The sequence below is a fragment of the Eumetopias jubatus genome, unplaced genomic scaffold, assembly GCF_037043125.1.
Source record: "Eumetopias jubatus isolate StellerSeaLion01/CBP00866 unplaced genomic scaffold, mEumJub1_p1.0 scaffold_14, whole genome shotgun sequence".
NCBI classification, from domain to species: domain Eukaryota; kingdom Metazoa; phylum Chordata; class Mammalia; order Carnivora; family Otariidae; genus Eumetopias; species Eumetopias jubatus.
The window spans coordinates 21,284,545-21,304,599 of record NW_028274820.1 but is presented as its reverse complement, the minus strand read 5'-3'; the positions used below and the strand labels follow the sequence as shown (position 1 = coordinate 21,304,599).

General features: G+C 36.7%; 1 protein-coding gene across 3 annotated transcripts in view; it reads left to right on the top strand.

Annotated features, from left to right (window-relative positions):
* KMT2E (lysine methyltransferase 2E (inactive)) overlaps window positions 1-20,055 on the top strand; it is an 87,820-nt gene that overhangs the window by 57,656 nt on the left and 10,109 nt on the right. For 2 of the 3 annotated variants that reach the window (XM_028120165.2, XM_088018411.1), the window contains 8 exons: window positions 2,882-3,112; window positions 3,232-3,362; window positions 4,375-4,492; window positions 5,441-5,550; window positions 8,342-8,606; window positions 9,751-9,849; window positions 18,573-18,737; window positions 19,055-19,363. In XM_028120165.2, the coding sequence (XP_027975966.2) occupies window positions 2,882-3,112; window positions 3,232-3,362; window positions 4,375-4,492; window positions 5,441-5,550; window positions 8,342-8,606; window positions 9,751-9,849; window positions 18,573-18,737; window positions 19,055-19,363 (1,428 nt within the window). Of the gene's footprint in view, window positions 1-2,881; window positions 3,113-3,231; window positions 3,363-4,374; window positions 4,493-5,440; window positions 5,555-8,341; window positions 8,607-9,750; window positions 9,850-18,572; window positions 18,738-19,054; window positions 19,364-20,055 lie in introns of those variants that run through there. The other variant, XM_088018412.1, reaches the window with a different exon arrangement.

Genomic DNA, 20,055 nt, shown 5'->3' with positions numbered 1-20,055 from the left:
ATACCATTTTGTATACTGGACATATGAATGCAAAATCACATTGAGAATTTGAAAATTTGCTTTTTTTTTTTTTTTTTTTTGCATAGTTGGGATTCTAGTGATTTAGTCAAGTAAGTTGTTATAAAATCACCATTGAAGTACAAAGTAGTCCCCTGTACCTTGAATTAATTAGAATGTATCCTCAATTTTGTAGATGTCCAGATTGCTGAGAGAGGCAAGGCTTGTCAGCTCTGCCTCCCCTTAAAATATAGGTGTTGGATCACAGAGGTCAGCTATATATAGTGTGACTATAGCTTTCTAGGTTATGTGGTTAAAGGATAATGGGTTTCTCAAGTTGTCAGATAGAAAAATAGGATGTGGGGAGCATGTTACAGTATATTTGTTGTGCCCATAGTGTAAAGCATAATAGTTATTCATTATTCCACATTCTCTGGAAAACAGATCATTAAACAGCTGTCTGGTGATGATGATTGCATGCTTTTGTAGTTCTTTCTCAAGAAAGTTAATACATGGTGTCACTCAACAGACTGCAAGCCCCAAGTTTCATAGAATGTTCTTAAAGTTAGGGATTTGATACTTACTATATATTAAACTTGGGTTTATGGGATATTCTCTGACATAGCATACAGTCTGAAAAAGTTTTCGGATTCAGCTAGTGGAAACTTAATAGTTTCCTTTTCTTTCTAATTTATGCAGTCATTCCAATAGCAGGTTTATTGAAGATGGTGCATCTTTTACTTAAGTGAAATATTTCCATTTGTTATGTAAAGAAATGACTAAGGAAGTAAACTTTTAATAATGCTTTGTGCATCTTTAAAGATATTTTTTTACTTAACTCAGAGATACCTCATTGAGATCATAACAGTTCCAGTTAATAATTCTATAGTATTTATAGGTTCAAGAGATACAGAAGAATTTACTGTATCTAATATATACCAGGTCAGTAGAAGGCTTGGGTGGGGGAGAGAGTAAAAAAGAAAGAAAAAATTTTAAAATTTAGATTTCTTCGGTAAAGCTGATGAAAGCTTTGACATGTAGTATTTCATATTTGTGTCAAAATCCTGTTACAAGGTGGTCATTATAATGTGGGATTTATAATTACATAAAATATCAGTGGGTAAAAATAAACCTACTCCTGTCAAATAGTTGAACAACTTACTATAGTTTGTTTCATTGTAGGAAAGAATGATACTTTTTGTAATAAAAATTACTTATATGGAAGGTGAACAAATGATAAATTTTAGTGTTATTGTATGTGTGTACATGTCTAACAGGATATATAAGGGTTTTTATGAATTCTACATGTGATTTTAAAATTTTAGTTACGTAGGTTGTACATATTTTAGAAATCTTTTCTCATCAAGGTGTTCAGTGTTGTAGAAAGAAACTGATGAATAGCATTTACAAAAAATTGAAATGTCATGTGTTAAAACCAATTAGAAATTAGAAATCTGAATGATGCTAATGAAACATAAATGTTTTTGTTATGTGCATTGATTGATTTTCATTCTAAGATTGCAAATAAGAATTGTTGTGGGAGGGGCACCTGGGTGGCTTAGTCATTAAGTGTCTGCCTTTGGCTCAGGTCATGAACCCAATGAAGCCCCACGTTGGGCTCCCTGCTCGGTGGGGAGCCTGCTTCTCCCTCTCCCTTTGACACTCCCCTTGCTTGTGTTTGCTCTGTCTCTGTCAAATAAATAAAATCTTAAAAAAAAAAAAAAGGATTGTTGTGGGAGTCCACATTTTAGTATGTTTTTAAAATGTGTGGTAATTGTGCCTATCTGTAAATTGCATTCCAGCAAGAGAAGTGTCCCCTTTTGTTTTGTTTTGTTTTGTTTTAGATTATTTTTAAGTAGTCTCTACACCCAGCATGGGGCTCAAACTCACCACCCCAAGATCAAGAGTTGCAAGCTCCTCTGACTGAGCCAGCCAGGCAACCCCCCCCTTTTTGCTCTGTAACAGATTAAGAGAGGCTGTAACTTTTTGTACTTGGCATTTAGCATTCTTATCTTACGGATTTTTAGTAGGAGGTATAGATGAAGAGCAAGTATTTAAAGGTCCTTGCTGTCACTGTGACCCTTGAATTTAGACTGTGGACCATTTTGGGTCATTTTACATTCTGTGAGACATTTTGTTCTCATGTCAAATTTATCATGTGGATAGTTGATTATAGATCTTGAAATTACACTAAATTAAGATATAAAAGTGTATTTTTAAATAAAACGTTAAAATTATAGTCTATCAGAACTGTGAGTACAAGGTAGATATTGACAGACTCTAATAAAAAATTTCATACATTATCTTTTTTTTTTTTTTTTTAGAAAGTGCCCAAGAAAGCAGTGGGGGAGAGGCACGGGCGGTGGCGGGGGTGGGGGGGAGAGAATCTTAAGCAGGCTCCACGCCCAGCTCAGGGCCCATCCGGGTCTTCATCTCACGGCCCTGAGATCATGACTTGAGCCAAAATCAGGAGTTGGACACTTAACCGACTCACCAGCTAGGCGCCCCTACGTTCTTTTTTTTTTTTTTTTTTAACCATTAGCTGACAATGACTCCAAAGTTTTGGGTATTTGCAGTTTTATTAATGCTCCATTTGGCTACAGTGCTGGTGTCTTTGAAGCCTGAATTTATGCTAGTCCAACAGCCCGTGGCCTCCTTTACTCTTCTAAGTCCTTATTTGTCTGGCATGCGGTATAAAGACATAGTAGGCTGCTCACTTGTGGTCTGTTTTTGCCCAGGACCGACTCAGAAAGCCTACCATTATTTCTACTCTATATTATGTTCTTTTACATAGATTAGCATTTATCTGTGTGTGTGTGTGTGTATAAATATATACAAATACTTAGAAGCCCAGATATTAATGCTTAGTTTGCTATGATTTTAGGGTTCAGCTCCAGAGATTGATCCTTCATCTGATGGTTCAAATTTTGGATGGGAGACAAAAATCAAGGCGTGGATGGACCGGTACGAGGAGGCCGACAGTAACCAGTACAGCGAGGGCGTGCAGCGGGAGGCGCAGAGGATAGCTCTGAGGCTGGGCGGCGGGAGTGACAGAAAAGAAAGAAATAAACCAGATGTGAACACCAACAGTCTGCTCTTCAAACCTCCTGTTGAGGTAAATACATCATTTGCCAAAAAAAATTATGAAAGAAAAACCATTTTCTAATGCATATCTTGAGTAGTTATATTGAAAGCAATCAGGTTTAATTAATCTCAGCATTTCTCTGGTTTTAGAGCCATATACAAAAAAATAAGAAAATTCTGAAATCCGCAAAAGATTTGCCTCCTGATGCACTTATCATTGAGTACAGAGGGAAGTTTATGCTAAGAGAACAGTTTGAAGCAAATGGATATTTCTTTAAGAGGTATATTCGTTTATTTACCAGTTATCTGTAGTTAAGAATTGTTTTTGGCTATTTTACTGAGATGCTGTCTGTGTTCATATGTATTTTGCTTTCCTGAGTGATCATTTTGATATATTTAAAAGTGTAGTGTGATTGAACAGTGACTAATGATAGCTTTTGAACTATAATAAGATATAGCAAAAAGCAGATATATTCCTCAGTCCCTGACCCATCTCTGTCTTGCTGACACTCCTACAACAGTGTACCTCAAAGATAAACTGCAACAATATAGGTGGATGTTAATTAAAAACTCTTAATGATTACCTAAGATTATAAGGAATCCTTCTGCATCCAGTACCTTTCCTAACTCTTTGTAACATAATTGGTAGACCCTGAAAAGACCATTGGTGATCACAGGCAAAACCCCTTCCTCTTTATTAAAGGATGTTAGATTTGCTCTTACATTATTGCCACCACTTTAACAGCCACTTTCTTGGTACTGGAATGGCTCTGGAGCCTCTTCTGTGGTTTGTGATTTTGGTGGGGATTTGATGTTGTGACCCATTGCTTCCCTGAGGTCTGGAAATAGGTTGGTATCTCTAGAGAGATAACATTCTCAGTCTATATGATTATTAAAAGTATTGTTTATAACTTGAGTTTTTAAGATTTGAAAGATATTCAAGAATACGTCTCTTTTACATACAAATTTTATTTGAAACAGTGCTATAAATCAAACTTAAGTGCACTAGGAAATAAGGATTTAAAGGCATCCAGTTATGAATCTTTCTGTAAAGGCAGTAGTCACTCCCTTTTTATTTTTCCTTGTAAATTTGAATTTCCACCTTCAATTAATTACCTTTGATTTCGATAAGATTATTGGAGCAGGTAAAAATCTAATTAGCATGAACTAGCCCTTAATGAATAGGTTCGGTATCAGATTGCCTGTATTCAAATCTTGGCTTCACTATTTACTTTGAATCTTTTAGAAGTTTGTTAATATGTTAATGTTTATAATGCATTTCTTTCTTTGTAGACCATATCCTTTTGTTTTATTTTATTCTAAATTTCACGGGCTAGAAATGTGTGTTGATGCAAGGACTTTTGGGAATGAGGCTCGGTTCATCAGGCGTTCTTGTACACCCAATGCAGAGGTAAGCTTATAGAAATCTTTTTGGGAGGCAGGGGTTTGGAGGATGTATGGAATCAAGTATCAAACAAATCTGGTCGCCTTTTTAACCATTGATGCATTTTATTATTGTCCAGTGTGATTCCATTGTGAAAAATTAGGTGATATTGGGCTGTGAGGTCTTAATGACTTTGCACATTGAAGAAATTGTGATGTTCTTTGTAAAAGAAAATACTGGACTTCTGTTTATTTCTGAAGCTCTATTTATGGGTCAAATACATGATCTGATTGGATCAAGATAGATGACAAAACTGAAAGCTAAAGTAGATTTTATATGTGTGCTACTATAAAATTTTTTATAAAACTTTTTTAATTTGTAGCCTAAAGTATTTCTGGTTTTGGTTTGGTGTGTGTGTTGTTGTTGTTTTTTTTTTTTTTTTTACACACCAAAATAAACATTTTAAATTTATAACTGCTACAGTTGAGTATAGGTTTTGAAACCAGAACTTTGTAGATTCATGTCTTCTCTTTGACGAACCAGCTTTGTAACCTTGCCTGTGCTTGTTTTACCTGTAAAAACTTGTTAAGAGGACTACAGGAGTTAATATATGTGAAGTACCTAGAACAGTATAAGTATGGTGTTAACTGTACCATTACTCATGACTTCATGTCATCAAATCGAAGGTACCATCCCTTATAACATCCCAATTTCAGGGATACTAAGGGGGGAAAAATATGCATTGTTCAGTCAATGAAGTGTAGTGTTTGCTTTTTAATGCTACATGGTGGACTGTAGAGTTTGCATCACTGTACTTGCAACTACCACCAATTTATAGTTACAAGTCTTGTAATTGCATATTTTTCCCATTGTACTCATGAATCACTTTGAAAAGTTTTCAAAATTGCAGGATGAGGTGCTTCTAAAGATAGAGAACAATTTATAAAGATGTAAAATTGTTCTTTTAACTAACAGGTGAGGCATGAAATTGAAGATGGAACCATACATCTTTACATTTATTCTGTACAGAGTATTCCAAAGGGAACTGAAATAACTATTGCCTTTGATTTTGACTATGGGAATTGGTAAGTCCAAGTTTCTAAATATGTTACCTGTTTTGAAATGGTTCCTTAAGGTCCTCTTAAAAATCGAGGTATTGTCATTACTTTCATAGCTTTTTATTTGTATTTATTATGAGGCAATGAAATGTACTTGAAAAGAAGCATTTTGGTGTCAACTTCCACTAAGCATTATTACTTAGTTCTTTTCCAAACTTTATTATTGTAATGTAAATGATCATAGTAATTATAATTAAAAAGGTAGTCCTAATTCAGCCATACAACACTGACCTTGTTTACCTGAGAATTTGTTCTTTCTGGTATTTTAGGGGGTACGGTTTTAGTCTTACAGTTAATTTGGCTGATCAGTGTGAATGGATAATTTCACTTTTGCCCTCAAACAAAAGAAATTGTGTAAATTTTCTTTGCAGTATAAATTGAAAGGGTTTGTTGGAGTCCTGTAAGGAAATTCTGAGAACTGTTGTTCTGAAACACTAGGGAAATAAAGTTAATTCTGAGCATAAAAACTTCCATTTAAATTCTCTGTAAATTATATTCTGTAGTGTTTTGCTTTCACCTTTTCTCATTCATTACTTTTGAGATTTGGTTCTGTTGTTCTGTGTAGCTCTAGTTCATTTATTTTCACTCCCGATGGCATTTATCCATCCCTCTTACTGGATCTTTAGATTTACCAAAACTGTTCCTATGACTTTTTGAACATGTCTTTGTGGGCACATGTGCTCTCTGTGGGAAGGAATCTAGGGGTGTGCTTGCTCAGCTCTAGGATGCGCGCGGCCTCAAGTGTCTACCAGACATGAGGTGATGACTAGTTTCTGTTCTCACACCCTTCTTCCTTGCTCCACTTCCTTACAACTTTTAAAAACTGATGCTAATCCATGTGAAATGGTATCTTTTTATGTTTTTAATTATCATTTTCCTTGATTATTTTGTGAGCCCAAGGATCTTTTTGCATTATTAATTTGTCATTTGGATTTCCTCTCTTATGAATTGTTTATTCATCATCAATTTTCCTGCTGGACAGTCTTTTTCTGATTTGGGGGGGGAAGGAGGGGGATGGTTCTTTTTGTATCATGTAGTCTATTTGGTTATAAGCATTTCAATTCATTTCCTCCTGTTCTGTATTTTATTTTCAAAATTTTGTATGGTAACCTATTTAAATGAGTAAGTTTTACATGCCCAGTTTGTTTTCTGTCAGTGAAATTCCACTTCCTGCACTGTGCATCTCTACTTGATTGTTGGGAGTCAAATTTAGTGTAGCTTAAGCATTACCTTGTTAGCCCCTTTTCTCCCACATGGTGGAAAATTTAGCATAATGGCTCTTTGCTCATTGCTTTGAAAGACTGTTTCCCATAAGTGGTTAAGAATATAAGCTTTTTATAATGTCACTGGTTTCAAATCCTAGCTTGCTTGCTTATTATTAGCTATGTAACTTTGGACCAATTCTTCATCTCATTATATCATAATAGGAGAATAATGATACTCACCTAACAGGAATGTTTTGAAGATTCAGTGAGTTTAAGATAGGTAGAGTATTTAAAACAGTTCCTGGCACAAAATAAGTGCTTTTAATAAACATTAGCTGTTCGCCATCATTATTTGCCGTTGTTATACTACAATCAAAGAAAACGTCTAGAAAGAGTTTCAACCTAGTTTCTAGTAATACCTAATTTGGGGAGGGGGGGCATTAGATCATCAGTTTTTGAGTTCTATCCCTGATTCACAGATTCTAGCCAGTTTGACTTGTACTAATCTTGAAAATGAGTAAGGAGCAGTATTGGAAACTTTGGAAAGTAAATTATTTTTATGGCGAACAAACATTAAACTACTTAAAACATGTAAAATGGGAGGCTTCTACTGTTTAACTCAGGTTTGGGCATTTTGCCTGCATCCTGGAGAGAAACTAAATGATCGTGGTAGGGATATGGAGGGCAGAGTTAAGAAATACTGAAGAGATGAAAAGTGTGAGCTTTGGACTCACACAGACCTGTACCTGAAGGCTGTCCCAACCGTTTAGTAACTGTGTCACTTTGGACAAAATACTGAACCTCTCTGCACTTTTAATCTTCTCTGTATGGTGGAAGTAATAATTATCACTACAGTGAAAATGAGAGTGCAATTATTTTTCAAGTGTCCATTTGAAAGAGGGAACACTTAAGAGAGGCAATGGGAAACATAACTTCACCTTTTTTCAAGGTGGCTTTTTAAAGACAGCTGGTCATTGAAGTCATTTCTTAAAGTATAAGACATAGTTAAGGCTTGGGACCCCTGAAGTAAATACCATTTTTGCCTTAATGTGAGCCAAAGAATCATTTTACTTAAAAGGACTCAATTTTAATTTATTGAGTTTTTTTTTTCTTCTAGACCATAACTGGGTCAGAAATCAACTTTTTTTTTTTTTTAAAGATTTTTATTTATTTATTTGACAGAGAGAGACACAGCGAGAGAGGGAACACAAGCAGGGGGAGTGGGAGAGGGAGAAGCAGGCTTCCCGTGGAGCAGGGAGCCCGATGCGGGACTGGATCCCAGGACCCTGGGATCATGACCTGAGTTGAAGGCAGTCGCATAACAACTGAGCCACCCAGGCGCCCCAGAAATCAACTTGTAATGATTATGTTTTTTAAATGAGGGGGAAAAAGCTTCTTTTGTGATAGTTACCATGGGAATGCAAATGAGTGAAAAGTAAGGATTGCTTATAAGTAGTAGTAGTAGCATACAATTTTAGAGTTGCAGCCTAAAATGGATTAGAAAATTTTGCAGTTTGTGTCTTAAATAAATATTTAACTGGTTATCTTTCCAGTAAGTACAAGGTGGACTGCGCATGCCTCAAAGAAAATCCAGAATGCCCTGTTCTAAAACGTAGTTCTGAATCCACGGAAAACATCAATAGTGGTTACGAGACCAGAAGGAAAAAAGGAAAAAAAGAAAAGGATATTTCAAAAGAAAAAGATACGCAGAATCAGAATATTACTTTGGATTGTGAAGGAACAGCCAACAAAATGAAGAGCCCAGAAACTAAACAGAGAAAGCTTTCTCCATTGAGACTGTCGGTATCAAATAATCAGGTACTGAGCTGTGCTCTTCTGATTCTCAACAGAAGTCAGCAAAAGAAAATAATCTGTCATATTTTAACCTCTTTTTTATGTAAAATGGTTTAAATTTTTTAAGTTAAATCTGTTATTTAATGAAGTACTTAGAAATATGAAACACAAGTAGAATTTGTGCGGTGTTTGTTAAGCTTGTTAAACAACTCAGCCAGCAAGTCCTTGCAGAATTGAATACAAACAAGATTTTTCTATAACTGGGTAATTTAAAAACTTCTCCCAGATGGTATTGTCCTCAGGTTAATAATAAGTGTTTTGGGTTTTTTTTTTTTTAAGATTTTATTTATTTGATAGACACAGCGAGAGAGGGCACACAAGCAGGGGGAGTGGGAGAGGGAGAAGCAGGCTTCCCGCCGAGCAGGGAGCCTGATGCGGGGCTCCATCCCAGGACCCTGGGATCATGACCTGAGCCGAAGGCAGACGCTTAACGACTGAGCCACCCAGGCGCCCCAGTAATAAGTGTTCTTATTTAAAGTCTTAATTTCCTTTTTTTAAACATTTGGGGCATAATTAAATCAATTCTATAAGGATGAGAGAAGATTTTTCAGAGAAAATTCTCTTAACACATAAGATAATTTTGGGGGAAGAGTTTGGCCCATATGTCTGCCCTGCCAGCGATGCCCTCTACATAAATGGAAGTTAGGAGGGACCATTTAAAATGAAAATTAAGTAAGGTTTCACTCATCTCCAGTACCCCATCTTCCGTAATTCGGTAATCAATTTAATGATAATTTCCCATAGGCTTTAAATTGAACAAACATTTATTGAGCACTTGGTATCTCTAGGCACCAGGTTTTATGAAGTAATTTTATATGCTTATGTTTTGGGAAGAATATAAACAGAAGGCTATGCTACCATATTTGACCTTGTGGGCTCTACTAATAACATTATTGACTAGAACTTTAAAAAGCAAAATTACTTAATTTTGAAATTTTTCTTGATTTAAAACCAGTTTTAAAGTTCTGAAATGGATTTAAGTAGGCTTGTACTTTTGCTGTGTTGAATGCGTTAGTAGTGGTTGAAAGGCATTTATAATAGTTCAGTGTCCCTAGTTTGTAGATGAAATAGTAGTTTCTTTTATAAAGCAGTCATTTCCATCTTTCAGGAACCAGATTTTATTGATGACATAGAAGAAAAAACTCCCATTAGCAATGAAGTAGAAATGGAATCGGAGGAGCAGATTGCAGAGAGGAAAAGGAAGATGGTAAGTTGGGAAGCCAGTAGCTGCTTTATGCTGTCTCTTGGGCTGGTGACAGCTGCTTGTCCCATAGTAATTGTTGCTGCCTTTAGGAGAGTTTTGACCCTGTTCTTTGTTTCAAGTTAGCAAACATGATGTGCCACTGAGCATCTCTCTTTGGCTTTGTTATTACCATTCAAGTAACTTGCACGAATCTTCCCTGTTTTTATGTGTGTTCGTTAGAAATTTTAGAATGTATGACATTTAACATTTTTGAAGCTGAGAACTATTAATAAATTTTAATGCCAGAATTACTGTTCAGAATGTCTTTCATTAGTGAAATGTATCTTTTCTCTTCGTAATTTAATGTAAAGCAAAAATGGAATTTTAAAGCTTATAACAGTGCCAAATAAATGACTTATGTAAAAAAAAACCCCACTCTTGGTAGCTACTATGTCTGTATTCATACTGATATCATAAAATAAGGTTTTCATTAAAATGCATTTAATATTTATGTTCCTTGTTCTACTTTTTATACAGACATTTACAAGTAAATAATACAAGGTATTTTCTTAGAAATCCATGTTAATTTAGCAATGGCTATAATATTTAGACCAGTTAAGTAAGGATTATGGTATAGTTTGCCCAAAGATTTGAAAATTATTTTATACACCAATTAATAATCTTAGTATGGGTTTCCCCCACTCCCTTTTATTTTGTATGCTTCCTTGTTTCCTATCTGTGATTTTCATGCTATATTCCATGGAATCTCAGGTGTCCTATACTTAGGGTAGGGAGGGATAGGATCTTTGGAATTTGGTCATTGTAGGCCTACTTAACGTAAGTCTGTTATATTGCCTGGATGGTCATTCCTGTAACATTATTTCATTGTTGATGTTCAGAATCGTGAGAGCCATGTGGAACTGTTTCACAGCTTCTGGATTTCAGAGACACTGCTCTGAGGGGACGGGGTGATGTTTAAAAAACTCTATAGGAGAAAGTACTGAAGGAAGTTGGTTAGAGGAGTTTTTTTCCTAAACCTAAAGAGAATTCTTGAACCCTTTTCAGAATCTGGATACATCTAAATTATCTGTGTCTACCCAAATTACCTGTGGCCCTCTCTTGACTAGATTTTCAGTATTGGCCCATTCATTCCACAATAGCCACAGCAGTGCAAAACCAATTAAGAGTATCACTAGGTTTTGGATGAGGCATGTGTCTGGTAGGAGGAACCCCTTTCACAAGAGATTTGAAGGGCTGTAATAACTGCTTTGAAAAAAATCATGAGATTAAAAAAAAAAAGTTTAATGCCCTTCAATAATTTTACTCAGATTGCATTTTTAAAAAAGTTTATGACTGTGGGACTACTTTAAAAACATCTCTTTTAATGCTGAGAAAATCGGGAACTTAGAACATCCTCATTTTCAGATCCCAGAAGAAAATAGAAATACCCTTTTGCTGATGGAACTTTGGACAGATAAAAAAGGCTTACTTGGTCCATTTTTGGTCCTGATTTTACCTGTTAGTATGCTGTATTAATTAAATATTAATATATTTATTAATATATTTTATTTATATATTACATATAGTTAATAAATTAATATAATCAAATTCTGTGTCCATTTGAGCATATTCATTTTATTATCTGCTAAGGTTGCTGTGCAGCTGGGTATTTTTCATTCACGTAAATTGTGGAAAACTTGAAAAGTGTCAGTGTTTAGAATTTGTCTGGTATTTTGAAGGGATATGAAATAAATACTTAAAAATATTTGCTCCTTGACCTGTAGCTCTCAAAATCATTGCAGTGTTACTATTTCTAATTGGTACATTTGCTTTGATATCTCAGTTACAGAATTTTTGGATATACCCAAATAAGCAGAATGCGAAAGCATGCATCCTAGGATTCTCAAGCCAACTGGCGTGGTCTCCCCCACCCCTGCCAACATATTAGTATTTGTGAGGAACAAAAATATTTGGTTTTGAAAAGTTTGAATATTAATCAGCCTTTGGTGTCTGCCTCTTGTATTGGTTAGGTTAACACTAGTAGTTGGAAAGACTAAGGACAACTCCCGAGAAACATGTTAAACTGATTGAAATTTCCTTCTTTGACAGACTTTAAATCATTGTGGATATAATAGATACTAGTTCTCTTGTATATTTATGAGATTGGGATATAAAAGGAGTTAGTCATCCTCGCCTCCCAGATAAATACCATGTAATGTCCAAATTAAAATATATTTCAGCCCATCCTTTTGTAGTATAGCTTTAACTGTTGATAGTGTTTACCTACATAAATAGCTTTCATACACAACCTAATATTTAGCATTTTGCTCAGTTTCCCAAAAATTGCACCAGTGGATGTATTATTTTGGTTGCTTGCTTGTTCTTTTTGGTGAAGTTGGAAGATAAGACAATGTCTCTGCCTTCAGGGGCATTTACAGAAACAGTTACAGTGCAGCAAGAAATGTGGTAATAGCCCATAGGGAAAACAGCCTGGAGGGGGTTATAAAAGTGATAAATCCTACTTGGCTGGGATTATTTAGGCTGTTTTTGAGGGGAATAGGGGAGGTAAGGTTGGTTGCTAGCAGATCACATGAAATGCTGAATGATAAAGATTTCATGGAAGAATGTTTATTCAAATTATTATATAACCAAATAGAAAGCTGTTCTTTTATTAACATTTTCCTTTTCCATTTTTTTCCCCTTAAGAAGTTGTTACCTACTTACAAAAGCAAATTTGTGCCTGAATAGTATAGAACTGAATAGATGGTTATTGACATTGTAAGAAATACTTCTTTGGCAGTGGGTTGGAATTGACTTTGGAGAATCTTACAATCAATCCAGTTAAGCTACAGCACTTGAAATACAGTAGGCTGTTGATACTCACCTGATTCCAAAACCAGGGCACTACTGAGTTGGATGCCCCCAGGTACACAGTAGTAGGTAAGGTGAAGTGGGGTGAGGTGGCCATAACCTTGTCAGAGGTAGAGTGTGTGTGGCAAGGGGCTATATTGGGAAGCTCACTGCGTTTTGTTAAACAAGTGATCAATTAAAACATAAAGCTTTTGAAAGATTTAAATTAAAAAGGAGGCTTGCGGGGTCCCCCCATTTATAATGGCATGAAAAGAACTTCCTAAAGTGTCTTCTGATCTCTGTTTTCAAAATAATTTTTTGTGGCATTATGGAAAGACTGTACCTTGGGGATATATATATAGTCTTGGTAGTATTTGATGGTATGTTGTAGTCAGAATGCTTAAACTGGAATCCAGGGAAGGTCGTTCAGGAGGCCTTCACACTTCTGAGGATAGAGATTTAAGAAACGGGTGCGTGGGTGGCTTAGTTGATTAAGCATCTGCCTTCGGCTCAGATCATGATCTCAGGGTCCTGGGATTGAGTCCTGAGTAGGGCTCCCTGCTCCGCGGGGAGTCGGCTTCTCCCTCTACCTCTGCCACATCCCCCATTTGTGCTCGCTCTGTTTCTCTCTCAAATAAATGAAAAATAAAATCTTTAAAAAAAATTTTAAGAAACAAGAAGGGTATGAAAAGATGGTCACCCAGGTTGTGAGATGCTTGTCAAGCAGCTAGGAAAATCCGGAATTAAGTGTATATATCACTGGGATATGAACTACATAAGGGTGAGAATCTGGGGCTCCTTAGGGAAAAAAATATGCCTGGTTTTTATGAAGTACATGGTCAGTAAATGAGCCTACTAAATATTTCTGGCAGCCATGTAAGTAGAGATACAGGTAAGCCTGTAAGTGTGAATTAACTGAAGCTTCCTTATAGGCCAGATAGTGTCCTGGAGGCCTTGCCAGGATGCAGGAGTCTCCATAATTTTCTTATCCCTCATCCTTCACACCAGAAATTACTCCACAGAACTCTAAGACATTTTGTGGAAAAAAGAGCTCTGTGGCCAGTTGAGTGAACAGTGCTTCAGGTCCCCAACTTTAAGTTTCCCAGTATACACACGGGTGTGTTTAAAAACTTACTCTTGTTTATGAAACCATTTCATAAACTTAGACACCCTTGCAACTTGTTTGTGGTGACACCTTTGACATCCTACAGATTTTTATTTGATGGAACAAGCATCCTGTGGGAAAAGCCTAGAAAGAATCCTGCTGTTCCTAATGTCTCTAGGAAGTAACTTGACTTAGAAGATCGCTTTAGAAGATGCAGAAGAAATTTTAATAGTAAGATATCATTAGGATAAATTTCTTGTCAGGAAAGTCATCTGAGGATATGTGAAATATATCACCCATCTGATCAATTTTATAACATGACTAAGTTTATGTCGGTTACTAATTTTAATTTTCTTAAAGAGGTTCCCATTTTCTCTCATTCCAGAGTTTTAGGAATTGTGTTTCCAAAGATGAATGATTAATGACATTATGGTATTGAATAGCAAAAGGGAACCCATTTATTTTTATTGGTATTCTGTTCAAACGAGGATATTCAGATTTAGCTGCCTTATAAGAAATTCGATTTCCAAAATCTTGTTAAAATACTTCATTCCATGCTTTCACATAACAGTGACATGTGCTTTATATAATATATAAACAATTCTTACTCATTTAACAAAACTGTGAGTGTCTGCTATATGCTGAGGTACTGGGCGGCCAGGTTCTGGAGAAGCTTTCCTGGAGGATGGCATGCATGGAGTAAGAAATATCAAAGAGGAAGCAGTGTGTGAGGATAAACTGAATCATCATGTGGTAGAGAAGAAATGGGGATACCCCACAAGACATACTTACTATTTTGGAATTATTCTATTGGTAATTAGTAATCTTAACCATTTTTTAAAAGACTGACTCTTGTTCAAGAGGATAAGCAAAGTTATTTGAGTGAGGAATCTCTTACTTTCTCTATTTCAAGGCTGTGGGTAGGGTAATTTGGCAGGCTGACCCTGCTGGTTCCCTTTCCTTTAAAAGGCAAGTTTTTTCTTTCAAGAACCACTTTCTGCCCATTAGCAAGGTAGAAAGAAATAAACCGTGAGTCCCTAGAGGTCTTCATTTTGTTTCCTTCCCAATTCTTTCACTCTCCTACGAGGCACATTTTCCTCTAAAGCTGCTGTGGGGCACCCACAGTGCATCAGCTTGTTTTTGCTCAGTGAAAAAGTACCATTATCTCTAATTATAGGATAAATTACAACAATTTACTCTGGAGTTTATTTTTTCAGTTGCAGTATTGTATAAAACTGTAATAGGTGTTCTTTATTATGCACCCTTGAACTATATGGACCCCACCATTTATTGAAAGGAGGCTTAGACAAGATCTTCATTGTCTCTTCCAAGTATATCAAGTTATAGGATTTCAAGTCAGATTGGTGCTCCAGTGTGTTTATATACAGAAGAACAAAATTGAAACAAAAATACTAAAAATGCCTACTCAAGTGATAAAGTCCCAGACTTTCTTCTGCTTACAGGAATTAAAGTACTCTATTATATTTGCTCTATAAGACCATAAACTAAAGATACATGTCATAAAAGGAATCTGTTGGATAGATCTTATCAGGGATCCTTCATAGTTCAGTTTAGCACCCAATACTCCAGCATTAACAATATGTCAAGTGCTAATGTAGTATTCCTGAAAGGCAGACCTGTCTAATTCTAATTCTGTATCAGCTCTATGATTGCTCAGCTCAGATAATAGTGATTCTGAGGTTGGGTCATGGGCTTGGAATAATGAGTCATGGTTACAGAATACACAGGTCTTAGCACTAAGCTGTATCTGAACTGTATCAAGCACAAAGGTCAGGGTCTGCTGGGTTATTTAGGACTCCTAGTGTCTCTAATCCCCTGCACAACCTGTAATTACCCCAAGCTATCTATAAAACTGGTTATTTTTCAGTTACGTCTATAAAATTGGCAAGTTTTCACTCATTAAATAGATACTGTGTATCGAATGTATTCCATGCAGTGTGAAACAAACGCTGAACATAAGGAAACTTAAGGAATTTAAAATAAAAGTAGACCAGTGTGCTCATGATTATTTTTTCATGTAGAAAAATCAAAGGCATGCTTACATTTCCAACATTTGTGTGTTTTTCTAAGATGAGACTGTATTAAAAGTATTAGGATATCTCTTTAGTGCTTTCAGTTGACAGTTGTAGTCAATGCGTAAAGAGTTACGCTTAGTTTTGCTTTATGTTGTATCAGTGGTGGTTAACTGGAAAGAGTAAATTAGGAACCAGGAAACTTGGATAATAACTATGGCTCTGCCTTTGAATGAGTCCATAATACACATGGGCTTTGGTTTCTTCAGCAGCACAGGACTAGGTTTTTTTTAAGATCTTGACTAGCTCAAAAAGATTGAGTCATCTCTAAAAAGTATTTTCCTTTGACTGTCAATGAATTGTATTGTTTACATGGAGTTCAGTATTTTTATTTTTTTTATTTCTTGAGAGAGAAAGCATGCACATGTGTGCAAGCTGTGGGAGGGAGGAGAGGGAGAGAAAGAACCTTAGGCAGGCTCCATGCTCAGCAAAGAGCCCAAAGCAGGGCTGGATCTCATTACCCCATGACTGTGACACGGGCCAAAGTCGAGAGTCAGATGCTTAAGCAGGGCACCCTGGGAGTTCAGTTTTTAGGTCTTTATGTCAAATAATTTTATCTTTCACCCTCACTCTAACCATCTTAAAACAAGTAAATACTGAACTATGTCAGATTTTTGTCATAAATTCGTATCTATCTTAAATACTGGTAATTTTTTATACATAAAATGATTGTTGCTAAGTTTGTTTCTTTTGGAAAAATGTACTTTGTCAGATCTATTTTAAAATTTTTGAAAAGAGAAAATAACCACAATAGTTAACCCCTTCTCCCTCCTCACCCCCTCCCCTGTTGAACAGGTGAAGCAGGTTGGAAAATCTTTTTTTTAGGATTTTATTTATTTGAGAGAGAGGGACAGTGAGAGAGAGAGAGAGAGCAAGAGGAGGGGGAGGGGCAGAGAGAGAGAGAGAGAAGCAGGCGTCCCGCCAAGCAGGGAGCCCGACTTGGGGCTCGATCCCAGGACCCTGGGATCATGACCTGAGCCAAAGGCAGATGCTTAACAACTGAGCCACCCAGGCGCCCTGGAAAATCATTTTTTAATTACTCCAGATTTCTAAATTTAGGATTTCTAAACTTAGAATTTTAGAAAAGCCCTCATACAGAGATAGGATTTTTATAAAGAGCCATGAGATGACAGGGGTTTAAGACTTCCAGTTCCAGTTTTGACCACTTTTGCCTGTGCTGTTAATTTTAGTTCCCACTGCCCATCCCAAAGCAAGGGAAGTAAGGTGTGTGTGTGTGTGTGTGTGTGTCCGTCCACAAATAAGCAGCCTCACCTCTGTGGACCTCAGTTTGCTTACCTGCAATATAAAGTGAGGATAATAGGTCTTGTTAGAGTGAGACTAACTAGAAGCTTAGCAGTATCGTCACAGGAGTTTGTCCCCTTACTGAGTGTAAAAAATGAAGAAAAAGGGGCGCCTGGGCAGCTCAGTTAAGCAGCTGGCACTTGATTTGGGCTCGGGTCACAATCTCAGGGGCGTGGGATGGAGCCCCACTTGGGGCTCTGCACTCAACCAGGTAGTCTACTTGTGGACTCTTTCTCCTCTCCCTCACCCCCTCCCCCTGCTGGTGCACATGCTCTGTCTCTAAAATAAATAAATCCTTTTTTAAAAAATGAAGGAAAAAATATAGTAAGCAGTAGTTTCCAGAGTGTGAGTGTCTTAATGCTTAAACCTCTGCTGATAGTTACCGGGACTAAAGCCCCGAGCTTGCGTTCCTAACCCTTCTCTCTCACATCACTGACAAGAGGAGGAAAGCCAGATGGCTCTGAGACTCAGGACCTGGTTCTCTTCATCTGGAGAACTGGGCAGTCCATGGAAGCGCTTCCTGTTTCTGGTTGAAAGCTGAAGCCCTTGCCAGGCCCATCAGGCCAAGGCTCTGGGTTTTGCTTTGAATATTCTCTAAGGAGAACTGAAGGACAAAGGAACTCTTGCCTTAAACTGTCAGTGGAAGACAGGAAGGTCAGAGGGTAGAAGAATGCCTTCTAAGAACTCTGACGGAGGGCAAGAAAGCTAGAGTACAGATAATCATTGACACTTCGGGAACGCCTCCCATTTTCCAAGTGCTGTTGGCAAGCCGTACAGATACTTTATATTTGAACTCAGTAACGATTCGGTGATGTGTAATTATTATTATCCACATTTTGTAAGAGGCTCAAAAAAGTTAATAACTAGGGTCGTTAAGTTGCCTAGGGTCACAAAGATAGTAAATGACTAGTAGAGTCATAATTTGAACCCAGGACTTCACCCTATAATATCCTGCCACATGTCAATAATGTATTCACTCCCTAAGTTTCTGTGAATGGGATGTTTTCAACATTCATTAATGTGGGAATTTTGAATATTATTTTAAAAAGGGTTAACTTCCCTATTATTGAGAAAGATTTTCAGTTTGGTAAAAGCAAGATAGTTTTTTATGCCTTTTGTGGGGGGGTTGCTTTATCCTTATCGTTGACAATCATCCAACAAGTATTCCTTTCATGAAATGTATTTGTAATGACAGGGCTTCCTGAGATGTTTCAGACTCTGAAGTATCTCGAATGAGTATGTTAACCGCCCCCTCCCCCCAAGCTATCATCAATAGAAATGTTTTGCTAACGACATCATAGAATTTATTTTTTACATTTGTCATGAACAGTGGGACTTCTGAATTTTACTTCAGCACAATGACATTTATCATGCCACTTGAAATTTAAATTTTGTAGACAAGAGAAGAAAGGAAAATGGAAGCAATTCTGCAAGCTTTTGCCAGACTTGAAAAAAGAGAGAAAAGAAGAGAACAAGCTTTGGAAAGGATCAGCACAGCCAAAACTGAAGTTAAAACGGAATGTAAAGATGCACAGATTGCCAGCGATGCTGAAGTTATGCAGGTATCATTACTCGGGTCTAGTTTTGTTTTCATACTTGAGCACTTTCTGATGAAATTGTCACACCTGATTTAGTTGCGTCTGTAAAGAACTTTTAACGTCTAATGCTGTTCAGTAGCATTTTTCAAATCCTGAGAATTTAGACCTGAGACATAAGATTCTACTTGCTTTGTTTTAGACTAAAAAAAAAATTGTTAATTTATCAGAATTCATAAGCTTAAGGAAATTAGCTTCTGAAGTAGATGAATGCTTTGAGATTTCAGCTTCTCACTTCTGTAAACATAGTATCGAAAGTTTCACTGTGTTGTATTTTGAATTAGGAACAAGCAAAAGAAGAAACTGCTAGCAAGCCACCCCCTGCCAAGGTGAATAGAACTAAACAGAGGAAAAGTTTTTCTCGCAGTCGGACGCACATTGGACAACAGCGCCGGAGACACAGGACTGTGAGCATGTGCTCAGATATCCAGCCATCTTCTCCTGATCTAGAAGTCACCTCACAACAGAACGACATTGAGAACACTGTACTTACAATCGAACCTGAAGCTGAAACTGCACTAGCAGAACTAATTCCCGAAACTGAAGCTCCAGCACTTACTAAATGTCCTGCCAAGTACCCGAAAACTAAGAAGGTAGGGCTCTTCAGGAGCAGGGGAACTTTTAACGAGAATGTCTTATGATGTTAAATATATTTGTGTTTTTAAGATTCAGTTTGGGGGGCGCCTGGGTGGCTCAATTGTTAAGTGTCTGCCTTCGGCCCAGATCGTGATCTCAGGGTTCTGGGATCAAGCCCCGTAGCGGGCTTCCTGCTCTGCCTCTCCCTCTCCCACTCCCCCTGTTTGTGTTCCCTCTCTCGCTGTCTCGCTGTCAAATGCATAAATAAAAAAATCTTTAAAAAAAAAAAAAAGATTCAGTTTGGAACATCTCGTAAGGAACAGAACAAGAGGCATAGTTTTTACACTTAACATGTTGAGTTTTTAAACTAAGACTGAGAATCACAAAACAGTAAAAGCAGTTAATAAAAATGTTTGCAGTTAACGAAAGTTATTCAGTATATCAAGACTTCCTTTTAGAATTGCAGATCACAATGTAATGATTTTAATTTATCAAAATTCCTTTTTATGCTGTGTACTAAATTTACACTTCACAGAAACAATTGGTTTTACATATGTTATCCTTTATACTTTGTATTTCCTACAATTTTCACAGTATAGGTAGATTATAAGAAATGTGAAGAAATCGCTGATTGCCATAAAGAAGGGTAGTTTTAGAGGAATTTATCCATCTTTGAAAAACTGTCAGACTTAATAAAGCAGTTATGGGA